Here is a 17,783-nt window from a genome sequence, read left to right as displayed (position 1 = left end):
ACAGTACAACAGTCCAAAAGTCATTTTGTTCTAGCATGTACAAAGAAATCAAAATTATTCAAATATGTCCATTGTTTTGTGATCCAATTGAGATAACCTTTTGAGTGGAATATTTCATAAGATCAATATCTTATTTACATTAAACAAGTGATCCCTTTTTATGTCAAGCTAGATTCAGCTATAAAAGAGTAATATATAAGGAAAGACAAATCTTTAACATTGAGGTTAATCTTGGGTGTTGACTTAAGGACAGACACAAACATGGATGCCAAAGTGATTGCTATGAGTAGCTAATGCCAAGGTCGAATCAACAAAGATAATGTCTTTATCATTTATAATAAATAAGTCTTCGATTTTTTTAAAAATCATTCTGAAATCCAGTCTGTACAAATGATGGTCAAAATGTCAATTTTTTTACACTGTTAAGTTCAAATTTTGAGCTCAAAGATTGTCAATAATATAGGTTGCAATTCTAAACATAGCTATTCCAACGTATGCTGATTTAAATGCACATAAATAAAGCTTTGCTCATAGATGGATTTAGAATTTTTTTTATGATCTTCATATTCAAACAAAAATGAATATTGTACACTAGCTAGGACAAGTCATCACCACTCCCACATTTCAACATCGGGAAATTTGGGTAAAATTAATTAAATCAATTGAAGTTAATGCTGCAGTTCATTCATTAATGCCAATTTCTCCACCACGTATTTCACTTTGGACTTGGACTACATAATACATTGGAGGCTTCTCATATATTGACCTTATGACAAAGGATGCCATGTTGTTTGTGCTTGTTGTCAGGGAACTGGTTCCTGTCTTCCAATTGGCTGTATGCAAATTACGATGGATATGACTGTTATTTTGTATGTATTCATGTATGGCTAGTAAAGGTTAGAAAGATCTATTTAAAATGCTTTCAAAGAATTTTAATTATCTTGTCTTTGCTAGATCTAAAATTTAATTATAAGGATTGACCAGTTAATTTTTTTGAAGTCCAGTTAAGTATGAAATGAAAAAATGCTGTGCAAATTTAGACATGATAGGATTGCACAATCTATGGCGGTTCATACTTCAATGAATATTTCAGTTCTTAATTACCTCTTAACACAAAGTATAATAACTTAGAGAAATCTTCATCTGGTTCTTGACTAATTACTACAATTTCATTTTCTTTCTTTGGTACCTGAAAGAGAAATAGTGAAATAGCTATCAATATTATGAATCCTCCCAACTAAAAACCCAAACCGCTGTCAATCTGACTGTCATTAAAAAACATACATACTGCTGTCAATTTGACTGTCATTAAAAAACATACATACTGCTGTCAATCCGACTGTCATTAAAAACATACATACTGCTGTCAAAAAACATACAGACTGCTGTCAATTTGACTGTCATTAAAAAACATACTGCTGTCAATTTGACTGTCATTAAACAACATACATACTGCTGTCAATTTGACTGTCATTAAAAAACATACATACTGCTGTCAATTTGACTGTCATTAAAACATACTGCTGTCAATTTGACTGTCATTAAAAACATACATACTGCTGTCAATTTGACTGTCATTAAAAATATACATACATGATATTAACACTGTCAGACTATGCTGGCAAATTAAAGAAAGAAAAGATAATGAATGCATCTTGATCCTTTCTATGATAAAACAGTATTTAAGATCAACCTACCAAATTGGCAAAAGCTATAGCTTTTCCATACTGGACAGAAAGACCTAGTAATGCATGAACATCTATCATATCTTGGAAAAAGTCCCTCTTGTTCTTCTGTGCATATTCCCTTGCTGCAGTTCGCCAGTTTTCCATAGCACCTAAGAATGGGACATAAACCATCAGGTAGGTTCAAGAACTTAAATCTAGTTGCTTAACTTTATCTGGATGCCTCAGACTCTGGGCATTTCCTATTTATACCATGTTTGTCTGAAGAAAAATAAATAAACATGTTAGATGATGTGCCATCTTGTGATGGGAATGCTACTCTTTGCATGCTATGTACACATTTTATCTTTTTTTGTACCATAGTAACCAAAAACAAGAGCCCATCAAAGGGATCAGTGGTCTACTGCCTGCACTACTGTCTGTAAAGAATTTCCAGAAATTCAAGATATGATTACTTCTTTTTAAGAATTTTTAAAAAACTTTTGAAACCATCTCTGGAAATCTTAAAGTGACAAGAGTTTCACAATAGCTATTGTGTTAATGATATTGTATGTAACATCAACACCATTTTCATTTCAGACAAACTAGACACCATTAAAAGACTTTTGATGAAAACCCCATGTTAATATGACAATCCATTCAGGAGATTTAGTGACAAGATTTTGAATATGTTCATTGTGGAAGCTATATTTGAGATCAGATCAGTACCATTTTCATTCAGGACCAATTAGATATCATAATCAGTCTTTGGGTGAAAACATCATGTGTTTTTCAATTCTGAGGAAGCAAAAACAAGTATTCAAGATGGCCACTGTGGCAGCCACATTGGAAGTCAAAGTTGAACCATTTGCATAGGCCCAATGAAACATCATAAGCCTTCAGAAAAAAATTAATTATTTTCAAGAGGGCTGCTATGGTGCCAATATTGGACACTACATCACTACCATTTTCAATTAGACATCATGAAAAGCCTTTCAATGAAACATCTGCATTGATACAACCATCCAATGAAGAGAAGAGGCAATAACAAGATTCCTAGATGGCTGCCTGTGGTGGTCATACTGGATTTCTGGGAAGCACTACTTTCATTCAGAATCAACTAGACTTTATAAGGCATATGGGGAAAACCCCATATTGATATTACTTTCCATTTAGAGGAGTCTTGGTAGCAAGAATTTCAAGATGAGTATGTGTAAAATTTCACAGCAATTGTCCATGTAGTTTAATAGTAATAGCAATAACAAACTTGTATTAAAGTATGGATAGACAACAGATGACAGACAACCAACAACAGGCCACTCCATAAGATCTTCTGGTCTTTTACCAATTGAGCTAAATTTAGTCACATTTTGGAGTTGCTTAAGTGTTTTCTTATTGCTCTTCACACTTACCAGTTGTGTAAGGCCAGACTGAGTTAGGAGGGCTATTATCATTGCATAACATTACTCAAACCAGGTAATTACACATACTGGTCCACACACAAGGTTCTGACTGTGCTATGTCAAACAATAACAAGAGTTAAGAATGGTACCAAGTACATGACACACCTGCCCTGTGTTAAATAATCTTCTATGTGTATAACTGAAATTTGTGTGCAGAAGCCACTTCTCTTCTTTCAGTTACAGTGATCTTGACCTTTTACATTTTGACTACAAAATTAACAGGTTTCCTCTTTACCAAGTGTAAGCCATCTAGAGTGTTTGGTTCAGGTCATTTATTGAATTAATATTACTGTACAGAAACCATTTTTCTTTTTTTAAAGTCACAGTTACCTTGACCTCTGATCTTGAAATCATTTGGGTTCTTCCTTACTGCAAGTGCAAGCCATCTACAAATTTTTGTCTCCATAGATAATGGAGAACTCAAGGTATTCTGTAGAAAATGACCTAGGTGTCTGAGCTTTAGATTCCCAATGAATAGGACTCTTCCTAAATTCCAAGCGCAGGTAAACCACACATTTTCAAGCAGGTATGAGTGGTAGAATTATTTTTATTGGGCTGAATCCATCTTTCAGTCACAGTCCTGCCAACCTTACCAAGACCTTCTCAGTTAAGGAAGGTATGTCAATGTGGAAACTTGCATTTAAAATGTTCAGATGTGTGACCTGAGATTGATGCATTAAAGACAGATATTATGTTCACCTAAAACAGTTTGTAAAATACACATAGACCTTAACTATCTCATGCACAGTTTGCAAAGTACACATAGACCTATCTCATGCACATTTCAGATACTGAAGTTCAAAATCACATGGAGCTAAAAGGCTATCTGTGCTTGATGTCATCTTTACATTTTGTTCTTTTTCAATTTCAAGTGGTGACAGCACTAAAGCACCTGCCATGACATATTCAAATCAACATGAAATGATGTCCAATGTAACTGCTGCCATTCCTGCCTTCTTCCTCAAGGATCTGAATATTCCTTTATGTATTTCTTTGCTGACTGTTAAACATTTTAAGAGGCTTATGGTCCATTTCATCTTCAAGACAATTGTTTTTGTTCAATGCCATTTCCAGATAATGCTAAAAGCACCTGCTTGATCATACAGGTGTTTTGCATGAAAAATATGAGCAATTTTAAGCATCCAAGGTACTACTGTAAAAATTTGACTGGTTTCCTGACCAACTCAACTGAATCTAACATGAAACTTGGATCCAGATCAAAATGAACAGGCCAGTTTCTGGACTTTACAGTAACAATCCAATTTTTGTAATTTTCACTGTTATTCCACAAGTCTGTAACTTAACAGTCATTGTGTTCAGTCTTATGGTTAAAATGTAAGAACTGGTAGGTCTGCATTCACAGTGACTTTGATCTTTTTATCTTTTGCCCCCAAACTGATAGGCTTTTACTGTTTTCCAACTGCAAGCCACCAACAAAATTTGGTAATCAAAGATGATGTTATTGTGTGGAAACCAACATTCCTATTTCTGTGACAGTGACTATGATCTTTGACCCCAAAACCAAAAGATTTTTCCTTAATGCAAGCCACCCAAGAACTGTAAATAGTCGACGTTATTGTGAGGGAACGAAAATGGTACAATGCAGATCAACAAATGCTCACTGTATATCAGGCATGTACAAAAAGCTGTCGTCAAACTTATATTTTATCTTTAAAATAAAAAAATACACTACCTGGTCATACAAATTCTTCTTTATAGCCAAATTTTACCATAAAATATTAAAATAAGGAAAGGCTTGCCCTTGAAAAGAAAGATAATAAAAGGTAGAAATAAAGTCCATGCAAGTATTACTCACCTCATTAAATTAAAGCCATGTTGAAAAATTGGTTCCAATATTATTTCTTAGTGTTCAATTCATATCGCTACAAAACAATATATTTCCGTAATTTTTGCACAACATTTTGTGTTTAAATTCATCTGTTATCATAATAAACATAGTTTAGTCTTCAAGATTACCTATTGTAAATTTGGTCTGTTCATAACTTTCATTTTGTATGTCAGTTGACATTTCATAAAATCTATAAATTACACTGTAAAATAAATTGAGACAGGTCAATTATGAAGTTTTCGTTTCAATGATAAATACCAGAGCTAATATCAGAATACAGGTGAACACATACATCGTCCTGGTTAATGTCAGAATACAGGTGAATACAGAGATTATCCTGGTTAATGTCAGAATACAGGTGAACACATACATTATCCTGGTTAATGTCAGAATACAGGTGAACATACACATTATCCTATTTTTCCATTTGATGAAAAAGATATTACTCTTCTTCCACAAGGTTTTCCTCTTTTTTCCACTGAAATTAAATGCCACAAGATCACTGGTCTTATTACTTTAATGAATACAAAGAGCACTATAAGGGTTCTTATGCTGCAAATACATGCTCTGTGGTCAACTAGGCTGCTGACTGAATTACCATATTCCTGCAATTATAATATGGCATACAAATCTGCTCTAAGAATGTTACATATCAAGAGCTGTGAAATGAATGATATACCACAGGATGGTATAAGATTATTTTTTCTAGTCCTAAAATAAATATAAACCTCAATCAGCATTATCTATATTAAGCATTAGTGTAATAAAATTTTAAAAAATCCATTCATTGCTTGATCTTTAATGAGGAACATGAAATTCTGACATCACAAATATGAATAATAAATTCTGAATTATCTATATTTCAGCTTGGCATCTTATACTATTAAGCTAAAGTTTAATAAAAATAAATTTGTGGATTAAAAAAAAAAAAAACATACTGTTTTCATACAGTTCAAAGAGTATTTCTTCTGTCTGAACTTGATCAATTTGTATCATTGCCACAACAATGTACAGCAAGAGATTTTAATGCACTGAACGCATCCAATTATCTTCACTGTGTATTGTTAATAAGATCTTGTATTTCTGTAATTATTTTTATAAAAATTTATAATCTCAAACTAACTTCCGTTTATAATTTATTTTGTTGAGCCTCTTAATATTTTCTTTCCTGAAATTAGTTTCACACAATTTGAAATACATGACTGAGAACCCAGCAACTGAAACAATACAATGCTAAATTATACCCGTCTCAAGAAAATTGTCCCTCCCTGTAATATGATTTAGTATAGGTGGGTCATTCCATGGAGTTGGCCATGAGGGTGGGGTGGGGGTGAGTGTGAAATGCATAATATTACACAGCCAAACTGATATAATACCTGGCTGACTAAGAAATGGAGAAAGATGCACTGAACAGATTGCTACATGACATTTAAAGGGAGAAAATCACCACAGACTGAAGTGATTTAAAAAAAATAAACATGGTGTGCCTCTCAAACCAAAATTTCAGTCCTAGGTTACAAGTTTCTTTAGTCAAGTTATTACAAGATTCAAATTTCCCCATCCTCCCCCAACTCTCTGTTGTTGCATTCAGTTATGCATCATCCTTTCCACTCTTGCAATTTAATGTCATTTTGCCAAAAATGTACAATGTCACTGCTTTATTTCTGTAGCATTGGTACGGCTCAGTTAAGCCACACAATGTAAAAATCTTCACATATTAAAGAAATATTATGTACATTTGAATCTCTGAAGGATACTGGGTGGATATCAGGTGTGTTTTATGGATGACTGGGAATGGGGTCTGGGCGTTTTAAGAAACAGCATTTATCTTCAATAAAATTAAGTGATTTTTCAGCTCACTCCTCCTTATTGACCCTGCAACTAATTTTGACCAAGGGCAGCAACTCTATTAAATATTGACTGAGGAGAGTGTAATTTTCCTCCCCTAAAGGTTTATTCATAACAGGCTATGCTACAAATCTGTATGCCAACCTAACAAAAACGAGTAATTTTGTTTTAAATGTAACAATAGTAAAAAGGGAACAATTCCACAACGATACTTTGCACAAAAGGTTTAATGACAATACTACACTCATTCAGGTGCAAAACAACTTTTGTGCAGATTAATTGCTATTGGTGCACTTAAATGATATTTTTCTGCTAAATACTGATGTGAACCCCAAGGAAGTGAGTGAAAGCTTTTAGTCCAAAAGGATGGATTTTATACCTTTATGGAATTTGTAAGCTATATATTAGGAAATACAAATGAATCTATCCAACCTTTCAAATGAAAATGAAGAGATCATCTGCATATAATGAACAACAGTCACATATTTTGGAAGGAGTTACCTATTTTCAATGTTACCATCTAATGCTATTAACAAAATTATGCAGCAGTTTGAAAGAATCAAGAGAAGCAAACGAAATTCAATTTTATACAAAATGATGAGCAGTTTGTCTAGTTTAATACTATTTAACTCAAAGGACTTAAAAGAGAACCAAGTGGGCCAGGGATGAGTGCTTGGAAACATTTTTTAATGAGCTCTGCAATATCACAGAATAATCTCTTTCAGATTTGGTAAATAATGATATTTTTAAATTTGTTCAAATAGTTCTCTGCTTTTAGTAATGTTGACCTATTTGATGGCAAACCACCATTATCTGTCCAATATTTAAAGGCCTATATACTAGGTTGCTTTCGTTCAAAGATGGTCAATAACTATTAAGCATTTTTATGTCAGTTCCTTAAATGTTTTTTTTTTATAGTAATGATACCCAAACTGGATGCCAAATCAACATTATCTGTAACTATATGAACTCATCTAATATCAGAATGCTTTTTATTAAATTATCAAATTCTGCTGAATGGTTAACGATAAAAAAAATGTACACAAGTGTTTAAAGTTTTAGGAATGGCAGCCTTGTTTAAAGGTGGATTGGCATTGCTAATAAAAAATCTGAGAGTCCTTAATATTCAATTCAATTTTGCTGAGTGGGTTTTGAGAAAATTGTTTAAATTTTTATATATAAATTGAATCAACATAATTTGTACAAAACTTAAAAGCTCTTCATACCAGAATGCTACTGGTCAATTATTTAAAGTTGTTTTTTAAAAATAAGTTCTTTAAATTTGCATTACACACCCATTTAATCATACATGGTTGATCTGGTGCGGGATGCACAGAGTCAATTGATATTTCTGAATCATGCTCTCTGACTCTACAATTTAAGGGTCAGCATTGACATCTGCACATCATTTAGCTTCCATACTTAAAAACAAACTTGTATAAATCATAATTTGTTTTGAATTCCATTCACACCATATAGGGAAAACATCTGGATAATGTATAAGACAAGATTACATAATAAATACCAAACCACATTCACATTTTTGTTTTGAGCCAGGAAAATAATTAGTTCAATATCGTGTGTGAATATATCTTGGCCTGAAGACCCATATTCCCATGCAATATCAAACTTGTTCTTGCCAGTTTAAGTAGTTTTAATTTATTTTCATTTTTGATATTAGTGGCCATTTTTTATGGCAAATTGGCACTATTTGCATAAAAGGCCTTCATGCCTGTATTGCTTCTTGCCAAGTTTGGCCGAAATCTTAGTCAAGTAGTTTTTGAGAACTGAAAACAGCAATCACTGATGGATGCACTATGGAGACTTTACGTTCACTTGGCCTTGTGGTCAGGGACCCTGCATGTCTGAGTGGTCTAAGGTGGTTGCCTCTACAGATCACCAACATCTCACCTCTGTCCGAGTGGGTTTGAGGCTCGAGTTCAACCAATGAGGGTACATGAGAAAGTTTGCCAGTAGCTTCCAGCTGGTTGGTTGTTTTTACCAGAGTTCCTCCTCCATCAGATATACTGGCTGAACAATGGCGTTCAACCCACAAAACACAAATCTTGTGGCCAGGTGAGCTAACAAAATGTTTTTTTGAAAGTTATTTTGAAATTCTAAATTTTTCCCTCTAATTCACTTCCCTTAGTTTTGCCAAATTCTGACAGGAGAGACAATTCAACTGGTCCAGTTTTGATTGGCGGAAGAAATCACTTGACTCAACTATTTAGTCCAAAGTAAACCCCAATAAAGTTTCACCGAGTGTAATTTAGTCACAGATGATGAACTCATTCTGGCAAGTTATGCCACATTAAGGATAAAAAGCCATAAAACACTCAATATCACAAGCACAAACTTAAGTACTGAAAAACATGCCGTTGCACCGGTCACACCTGAATATAACAAAATATATTTGGGTGTAAATTATCGCTAACTACATTAAAATTAGTGGAATACGGTCGTTACACTCGTTGTATACTATAACTGCCTTTAGTTACTTGTAAATCCAAGATTTCCCTCAGACCTACCTTGATACCTGACTCTGTCCAGGAAGACATGAAGATGGGGGTGGATCTGGCTGGCACCTGCATGAGGTAAAAGGTCCCAGATCAGAGATGGAAATTTGTATTCTGCATTTTCTATGTGGGCCCTGGAAAACCTGTGGAAAGAGACAAACTAAGATTATCATACAATTTTTATGTGTCTACTAACATTATTTAGTCAAGTAAAGGGGTCTGATGTTTAGGATTGGAGCACATGTATTTTGAAGGGGCTACAGACACTGATTTTTTTATAAAATGTTCGAACACCAGGCATGATATTATAAAACATAAGTCTGAAAGTTAATTAAAGATTTTAAACATCTAGTTCATCAACTGTAATTGAAACTTAAACTTCAGCCAATTAGATTACAGAATTCCAGACTAAGTTAAAGTGAGGAACTGAAATTATGCCGGTGCAATCCAAGTCAGATTTAATCTTAGTAAAACAGAAAACATTTCAAACAGAAGCTCATCATTAGTGATTTATGTTTATAAAATCAGTGACACTTTCAAATATGATGCTGGATGTAAAAGCATGACATTTTTATTTTTAAAAAAAAAGGGGGTGGGGTGGGGAATAATCCTACACTTAAAAATAAAGTTTGGGCCAAGGTTTAATCTTCCTACAAATTCAAACAGGATTTGAAACTCTGTAACATAAATTCACATATTTAAATTCTTTACATGTTTCCACAGGGCATTTATATTTACTAAATATGCCTGACATTTATGGACATCTCTACCATGATACTGATCCAAGAGTAATGTCAGTATAATTTCTTTGTACTACTAAAGAGTGATTGAAGCTTTTGTAGCCACCCATAAAGGATTTTGCAAGCCTTGCTACTGCTACAATCATAATGAGTAGGCGAGCAAGCTTTCCTCTGCTTAGTTGAAGTCTCGTGGGTCAGTGGTTCTTTCTGGGGTTTTCCGGGGTTCTTCCTCTACCATTAATACTGGCCACCATGTATAGCCTATCGTGTGCTGAAAAATGTTGTTAAACCCAACAACAACTATTAAAGTGGGTTAAGCAAGCATTAATTTAGTCAAATTGAGTAGAGAAAGCAAATTTTGTTAGTAAATTATGTTTCTCCGATAATGCTTATCTGATCACATTAACCAAGTAAATTCCACAATACCCTTTCTGTATATATGTTTTTGTTGGTATTGGCAGCAAGAGAATATGATGGAGAACTGGCAAGATGGTCAGTTCAAGTGTTGACTGGTATGTATGACCGTTGGTTGGTCAGTTGACACATGCAGAGGGGCTTAAACCTACTAAGAATAAATGAAGTCAAAAATGACTAAAATAAATCATATAAATATTGATAAACAGTCAAAAATAATGTCTATCAAATGTAGTAAAAACCTTACTATAATATACTTTCTGGGTGGATGGGTTGGAATCATGAAAATATTCAAAGGATTTTGGGAAGTCTTACAGGGTCATGTCAATGGTACTGAGCAAAAGCATAAAACTGGTGCAACCTGTCTACATGGTATACAGGCTGAAAAGAATTGGTCATCTTTAGAGTGGGGTGAATTCAGAAGGTAGTAAAGTTTATTTTCCTGTGGCAGTTTAAAGTTGGATGTCTAGTCTTTCTGTTATATATCAAATATCACCAACAAGTTCATCTTTCCATCTCTCTAATACATATGTGTTGTATCTAGTTATTTATTTATATACATAGAGTAAAAAAGTTTTCATTTCTCTGCATGTTGTGTTGGGGCAGATAATCACAGCCATGCTCACTCCACATTAACACTATGCAGTAGATGGATAAATACCTAAAAATAACTAGCACAATTTAGCAGGCATGCCTTGTGCAACTCCACTGATTGACACTTGAATAGGGAACAAATGATGATTAAACAGAGAAAAACAGCGATGTCAGAATAATTGATAATTGGATACCACTTGAAGAATCAGTCATCTTTCTGTTGATTACATATTTAGAAGAAAATTTTCAAGTGAATCTTGTATATTCAATACATATGTGTTCAGAATTGACTTCTATCCCTACTTCTATTTGCAGTCATTGCTATATCATACCTTCATTCCAAATTCAGTGTAAACTATGTATCCCAAGAATTTCACACCGACACTTCTAGGAATGTTACATTTTTACTTTATTTATAAAGTAATATGATCAACCTTGCACAATGACTTAACAAAAGGCACACCTTTCAGCTTTCCCAAAATCAGAAGATAACTGTTTTCAAACTTTTCAAGTAGAATCTCAATCTTCCTTATAAAACTAAATAGTCTGTCACACACAAACGTGACTTCAGCAAATGTTCCACAGAAATCAAAGCAGTTGCCATTGTTGACAGTTATAAAATACTGACAAAAATTCACATCAAACAAGGATGCCAGTTTCATTTTGGGAAAGGTGTCATTTATATTACATGCAGCCATCTAACCAGGAGCTATTTGTTTAACAGCACCAATTATTCATCAAATAACAACAGAAATTGTTAATTGTCTGCAATTAAACTGAATAAAATTTATTGCTGAAATAAATACTGATGTTGTTAGATTGTCAATTGTCTTGATTACTAGATTAATCTGTCTTTCTCTCTGATAATTAAGTTGCAATCAGATTTTATTTTTTAACAATGGTCAAACACTGTGTGCCATCAAATATTGTGTGCTTGCTTGATTTTCATTATTGTCATAAATTATATATTTGACACTACCAGATCTCAGAACCCAAATCTCTCTCTTATGTTAAGCCTAGATCTGGTTTATTTAGTTTAATTATTTAGAGAAAAGATGTACTGCTACATATATTATTGTACTGTGGGTCACTATCAATATTAAAACTTGAATTTGTTCATATTTCTTATGCCAAGAAATGTATAAAAATCTTTCTACAAGGACATACTATGTTAGGCAAACCTGTCAACCATCTTCCATTGCCTCAGTACATGAAACTGTAAATGATTACAAAAGGAAGAGAAAAGGGTAAGACCACTGTCTGATTTAGTTTAGAATTTATGTGTTGCGGTGTCATATGACTCAAAATCAAACCAGACATGCATAAAAAATGTACACTTTTGATTCTGCAAAATAAAACTTCTGGGTCAATATCCTGGATTGTTTTAAGTGTCTTTTATGCAGCTTCATAAAAATAAGCAGTCATGTAGTCATCTATCTTCAGCAATTCTGCATATGGTGGCCCCGAGTGGCCGAGTGGTCTAAAGCGCGCTTCGTTACGGATCACTGCCATCTCACCTGTCTGCGTGGGTTCAAGTCTAGGATTCTCTTCACTTTAATTGCATCTTTAGTTCTCTCTTTGTCTCTTTTAATCATGTGGATCAATTCCAATTAATTTAAAATAACGTCACTTAATTTTAGATGTAACTCTGTGTCTTGCAGTACAGTTTTTAGCAACAGCTCACAATCTACTCTCTCACCATGTTGTGAACTGAGTTTTTTTAATTTAAATAACGCTATCTGTGTAAATATACATGTAGCTATGAACATCATCTATCAACAGCTGGACTTCAATGTCAACATATCTTCTTCATAGCTGGATTGGAAATAAAAACAATTTTAATGAAAACAATATGCCAGAAATTGAGATTAACTGGTCAATGTCCAATTTTAGATAACTGGGAGTAGATTTCCCTGAATTTGGAGGATATAGTAGGATTTAATTATTTGATGAAGTTGAAGGAAGCAAAGAAATTGCTTGGCTGGTGGACAAAAAAAATGTATCCCTTATTGGAACAATTACTAACTTGATAAAATCCTTGACTTTACCAAACAATTTTCATCTTCTTCCAGCTCTACCAAACCCTCCACCCCATACAGATAAAAAACTGAATACATTATTTTTCAAGTTCATTTGGGTTGGCAAAACCGAGAGGGCAAAAAGAGACTTTTCTTGCTTCCTTTAAAGAAGAGGGATTAAATATGATTCACTTGCAGTCACTTGTGTTATAAAAAACTTCCCTGGATTAGGCACCTTTTATTAAATGAAAATGGTTTTTGGCAAAAACTGATTTCTGAACAAATATTTGGAAAATTTGCAGGTATATTGATATTTAAATTAGGAAAAACAAAATGGAATGAAATCTTTAAATCTATTAAAAATATCTTTTCGTGTGATGTTATTTATCCTTTATCTTAATGGAAAAATGAACCATCGACTGTTCAGGAATACTTGTCTCAAGATATTCTTAATTTAGTAACTATAGATAATTTTAAATCATGCACAAGGTGAAGAACAAATGATGTTGTACTTGTTAAACATATTTCTGATGCAAAAGGATCTCTATTAAGTTCTGAGGAAATCAAACAAACAACAAACAAATAATTTTATACGGTACTTTGCTCTTATCTAAAAGATATCAATAAAGTGGGGAAAAAATGTAAAAGTTTTTTGAAAATAGAAATAGTTTCCATGTAATACTCGACAAAACTTTGTTCCTTAGTGTAAGAGCAAAGAATCTATGAAGATCTGATAAGGAACAAGATACAAAAGCCAAATGATACACATGAAACATTGGTCCAGGCAGCTAGGGTGTAGAATTGGTGTAAATGAATGGACCAACTCTTTTTGTTTTGGCCAACCTTTGTATAAAAGACACAAAACTGATTAGTTTTAAGTTTAAATTTTTACACAGAATTATTGCCACAAACCAGTCCTTGAAAAAAGATTAAGTGATAATGATAAATGCACCTTTTGTAAGGAGGGAATATAACAAATTGAGCTCTTATTCTATGAATGATAAATTATTGAATATTTTTGGAAATTATTTATGGAATGGATCAAAATTTACCGACCAAATGTTAAAATTACACAAAAAGGCATCTTTATAGGAAATAATAATTTTGATTATCTTATTACCCTCCTAGTTTTGCTTGCAAATGTTATATACAGATCGCATTTTACATCCAAATCCCAAATCTCACCTATCATAAAAATTGAGTTTTATCATACAAAAGGAGGGATAAATATGTGGCCAAAGTGAATAACTGAAGTGATGAATTTACGATAAAGTTGACTCGTCTGTCAACTTTGGTACATGATTCTTAACTTTTCTTTACTTTCACATCAAACAAACAAATAAACAAGCAATTCAAAACACTCTGAGATTTGTAAATGAGTGGTTCTTTGTGCACAATATTTGTGAGTGTACGTGTCTGTGTGTGTGCATGTGTATGTATTGTGTCTACAGGAGCATTATACATTAAGATCAGAATGGAAAATAATCTTAAGGTAATGCTCCATACACCTGGTCAGGTGGTGATGTAGGGGAACATGTAAAATCCTGACAACTAAAATTCAATTAAAAAAAAAGAAAACATGTCTCCTTCTTCAGACAGATGCACATGTGAAGAAACATTTTACCAATTTGATCAAGCATTTCTTTTTTTAGCTGATGTGGCATAGAAAACTTCCTTATACAATATATGGTATAGTTCATCTAGTATATTTGTGTGAAAAAATGCATGTATCGCAAAAATATTGGTACCAATATGTATATCTGCAGCTGTTATAAGCACATCACTTTTCTCTCCTCCCTCTCCCTCACAAAGAAAATTGATAATTTAATACATTGTATTTATATCAGGCATTTAACTGATAATTAAATCACTAGTTCATGATATTCTATTTTTGTGTGTGATGTCAAGACAATATTGAGATGCTCATTTAACCCCCAATCTTAACTCCCCGAATGCTCACAACCATCCTCCCCTCCCCCTTGCATACATTTAATACATTCATTTCCAAGACATGCAATATACAATTAATGATACTATCATAAGGCTACGGTCATTCAACTTACATACATCCTTCCACCCATCCCCACCCTGATTTGCACAAAAAAACTAAATACTCTATTAACATTAATATCATTAGGCTATTGTTATTCCGCACTGAATCTGCATCTCCAACCCCCACATGCATTCAATACAAGTATTACCAAAATATTTAATATACAATAAAACAAAACTGTCATTCTGCATTCAGGTTTTTACCTAAGACTAAAGAACTTGGATATCACCAGCTTTTGCACCTTAAGATTTTTTAAAACTTTTATTCTAAATATATCAGATTTTAAAATATTAAGAATAACATGTATTATTCATAAATATTATATGATAAATAAATTGCCCATGGTTCCAATAATGTAGGACTTTAAAAAATTCCAGAAAATGAGATGCTTCATTCAATATACAGTGCTATAAAATATACACATCACTGCATTAAGTACATGTTATCTAAATGATTTGGAAGAATAGCAAAAAAAAATCATCATAGCTCTACTTGACCCATATTTATTTCCACAGTTTTGCTCTTCTGTTTGTCTATCTATATTTTGTTCTGTCTTTGTTGTTGTTGTTGCTGTAGTAGGGTTTAATGCCATTTTTCAGCACACGATAGGCTATACATGGCGGCCAGTATTAATGGTGGAGGAAGAACCTGGGAAAACCCTGGAAAGAACCACAGACCCACGAGAAGTTACTGGCAAGCTTTCTCACATACCCACATTGGCTGAATCCAAGACTCGAACTCACACAGACAGAGGTGAGATGGCAGTGATCTGTAATGGACAGCACTTTAGACGACTCAGCCACTCGGGGCCCCTTGTTCTGTATTTAAATCTGTCTATATGATATCTAACCAAATGGGAACTGCAGTTGCTACACTGATTAGTCATTCAACAAAGATTTGGATTTGATTTTTGCTTATTTACCAAAGTCATATGCAAATAAAATCACTCCAATCAGATGAATATGACTAAGTACTACAGCATAATTACATCAAATATGACCATTATTCTGAGCAAAAATATTTTTTTCCAGGAATAAATGTTAATTTTAGACAAAAACAATGGATGAGACGTAATATCTACTTTTAGGTTTGTCTGTCCATGGTATATACATTTACGGTAAGAATATACATTTAGTAGATTCTGGATATATCCGAGAATGTTCAAATTAATATAATTTTTCAAATTTTCAAATACAGAAATCCCTAAAAGAGCTGGCATACAATGCATACATAAACAGAAATAATATTTCATTTCAATCTTTCTTTCTTTTTTTAAGGTACGTTTTCTTCCTTACTCTATCCCATATTTGAGTTCTTGCCATGTTACAACTTCTTCATTTATACACTCAAAATATATATTATTGTAGCCAATACTAATAATGTCATAAAGATTTATGATAATCTCTGTTTATATAATACTATATTTCCATTTACTTTTCTTTTACTGATGACGAACGTATTAACAGTTGATATTATTTATACCTCATTGATAGAATTTGTAAATGAACTGCTTTGTGTGTTTATGATCATGGACCAGTCTTAACAATAATAAAGAATAGCAAGGATTTGTATTTTTTTGTATCATTTTGTATCCTCATAGAAACCTTACCATTTTTGTGCAGTGTTGTAAAGGTCAACAAATTGTACCATTGTCCAGTTAAGGGGATGATGTGTCCTTGTTAGAATTAGAGAGTGCCAGGTGTCGAGTTTAAAAGTGTTTGCTGCAGTTGCCGAGTAATTTGAAATGATGCGCCCAAAAGACTCTTCAGCTGTAAATCTGAAACATAAAATGTAAGCTTTATCACCAAGCTGACATTTCTTTGAATCTTGATGACACATCACAACCGAGTCCTTTGAAGGGACAGGTGTTCACTGCCTCAAAAAAATTCCAGAATGTCAAGATAAGTCCATTTCTTCATTTTAACTGCAGAGAATGGAAAATATCTCTAATACTTTTCAGAAACTCCAACATAAAAATTTGGTAATGCAACATTTTCTTAAGCCTGAGTTAACATGTTCACATGACACAAGTAAGAACAAAATTCTATCATGGCCTTTGATCTTAAACTTGATATCATGGATCACTGAATCGGTCTTTGGTTATGTCAAGATATAACCAAATGGTAATTTGATAAAATGTATAAGCAATAAAGTGAGTTTATCTAAGATATTAGTCAGACATATAAAAAAAAATGGGATTAAATGAGAAAAATCAGATAATAAAATTTGTCAGTGATGCCTACTGGTGGCAACACTTAAGAAATAAATACCAATGAAATAAGTCCTGTCAAGTGAAATTTGAGGTTTTTTTTAATCTTTTAATCTGGTTTCAATGTAATCATAATAAATATAATATACCATCTTTCATTCAAATATGAAAAGTATTAACTGACCATCAAAAGTGATGCAAATCAGTGCTGTGTGTAAACTCAATTAAGTTCTGACTGGGCTTGGATCCTTTACTAGTTGAAGCATTTGCTGCATTGTTACAATCAACTAAAAATGTATCTGCTTTATATTTTCATATTAGTAAATCCTTTTTAATCAAATCAAGTAAAGAGGGTAGAATAAAATCAAACAGTTTTCATTAGTTTATAACTGGCATAGTAAAAGCATCTAACATT

The 17,783-nt window shown here is 33.1% G+C and overlaps 1 protein-coding gene across 2 annotated transcripts in view; it reads right to left on the bottom strand.

Moving 5' to 3' along the window:
• Nucleotides 1-17,783, bottom strand: part of LOC149792600 (uncharacterized) — a 75,852-nt gene that overhangs the window by 20,080 nt on the left and 37,989 nt on the right. For both annotated transcript variants that reach the window (XM_089971218.1, XM_089971217.1), the window contains exons 7-10: nucleotides 16,769-16,936; nucleotides 9,353-9,483; nucleotides 1,698-1,837; nucleotides 1,105-1,189 (exon numbers count right to left, since the gene is read on the bottom strand). In XM_089971218.1, coding sequence (XP_089827344.1) covers nucleotides 1,105-1,189; nucleotides 1,698-1,837; nucleotides 9,353-9,483; nucleotides 16,769-16,936 — 524 coding nt within the window. The remainder of the gene's footprint in view (nucleotides 1-1,104; nucleotides 1,190-1,697; nucleotides 1,838-9,352; nucleotides 9,484-16,768; nucleotides 16,937-17,783) is intronic.

This window comes from Sinohyriopsis cumingii, chromosome 9 (genome assembly GCF_028554795.1).
Source record: "Sinohyriopsis cumingii isolate HCF-2022 chromosome 9, ASM2855479v2, whole genome shotgun sequence".
NCBI lineage: Eukaryota > Metazoa > Mollusca > Bivalvia > Unionida > Unionidae > Sinohyriopsis > Sinohyriopsis cumingii.
This window is presented reverse-complemented; position numbering and strand designations above follow the sequence as displayed.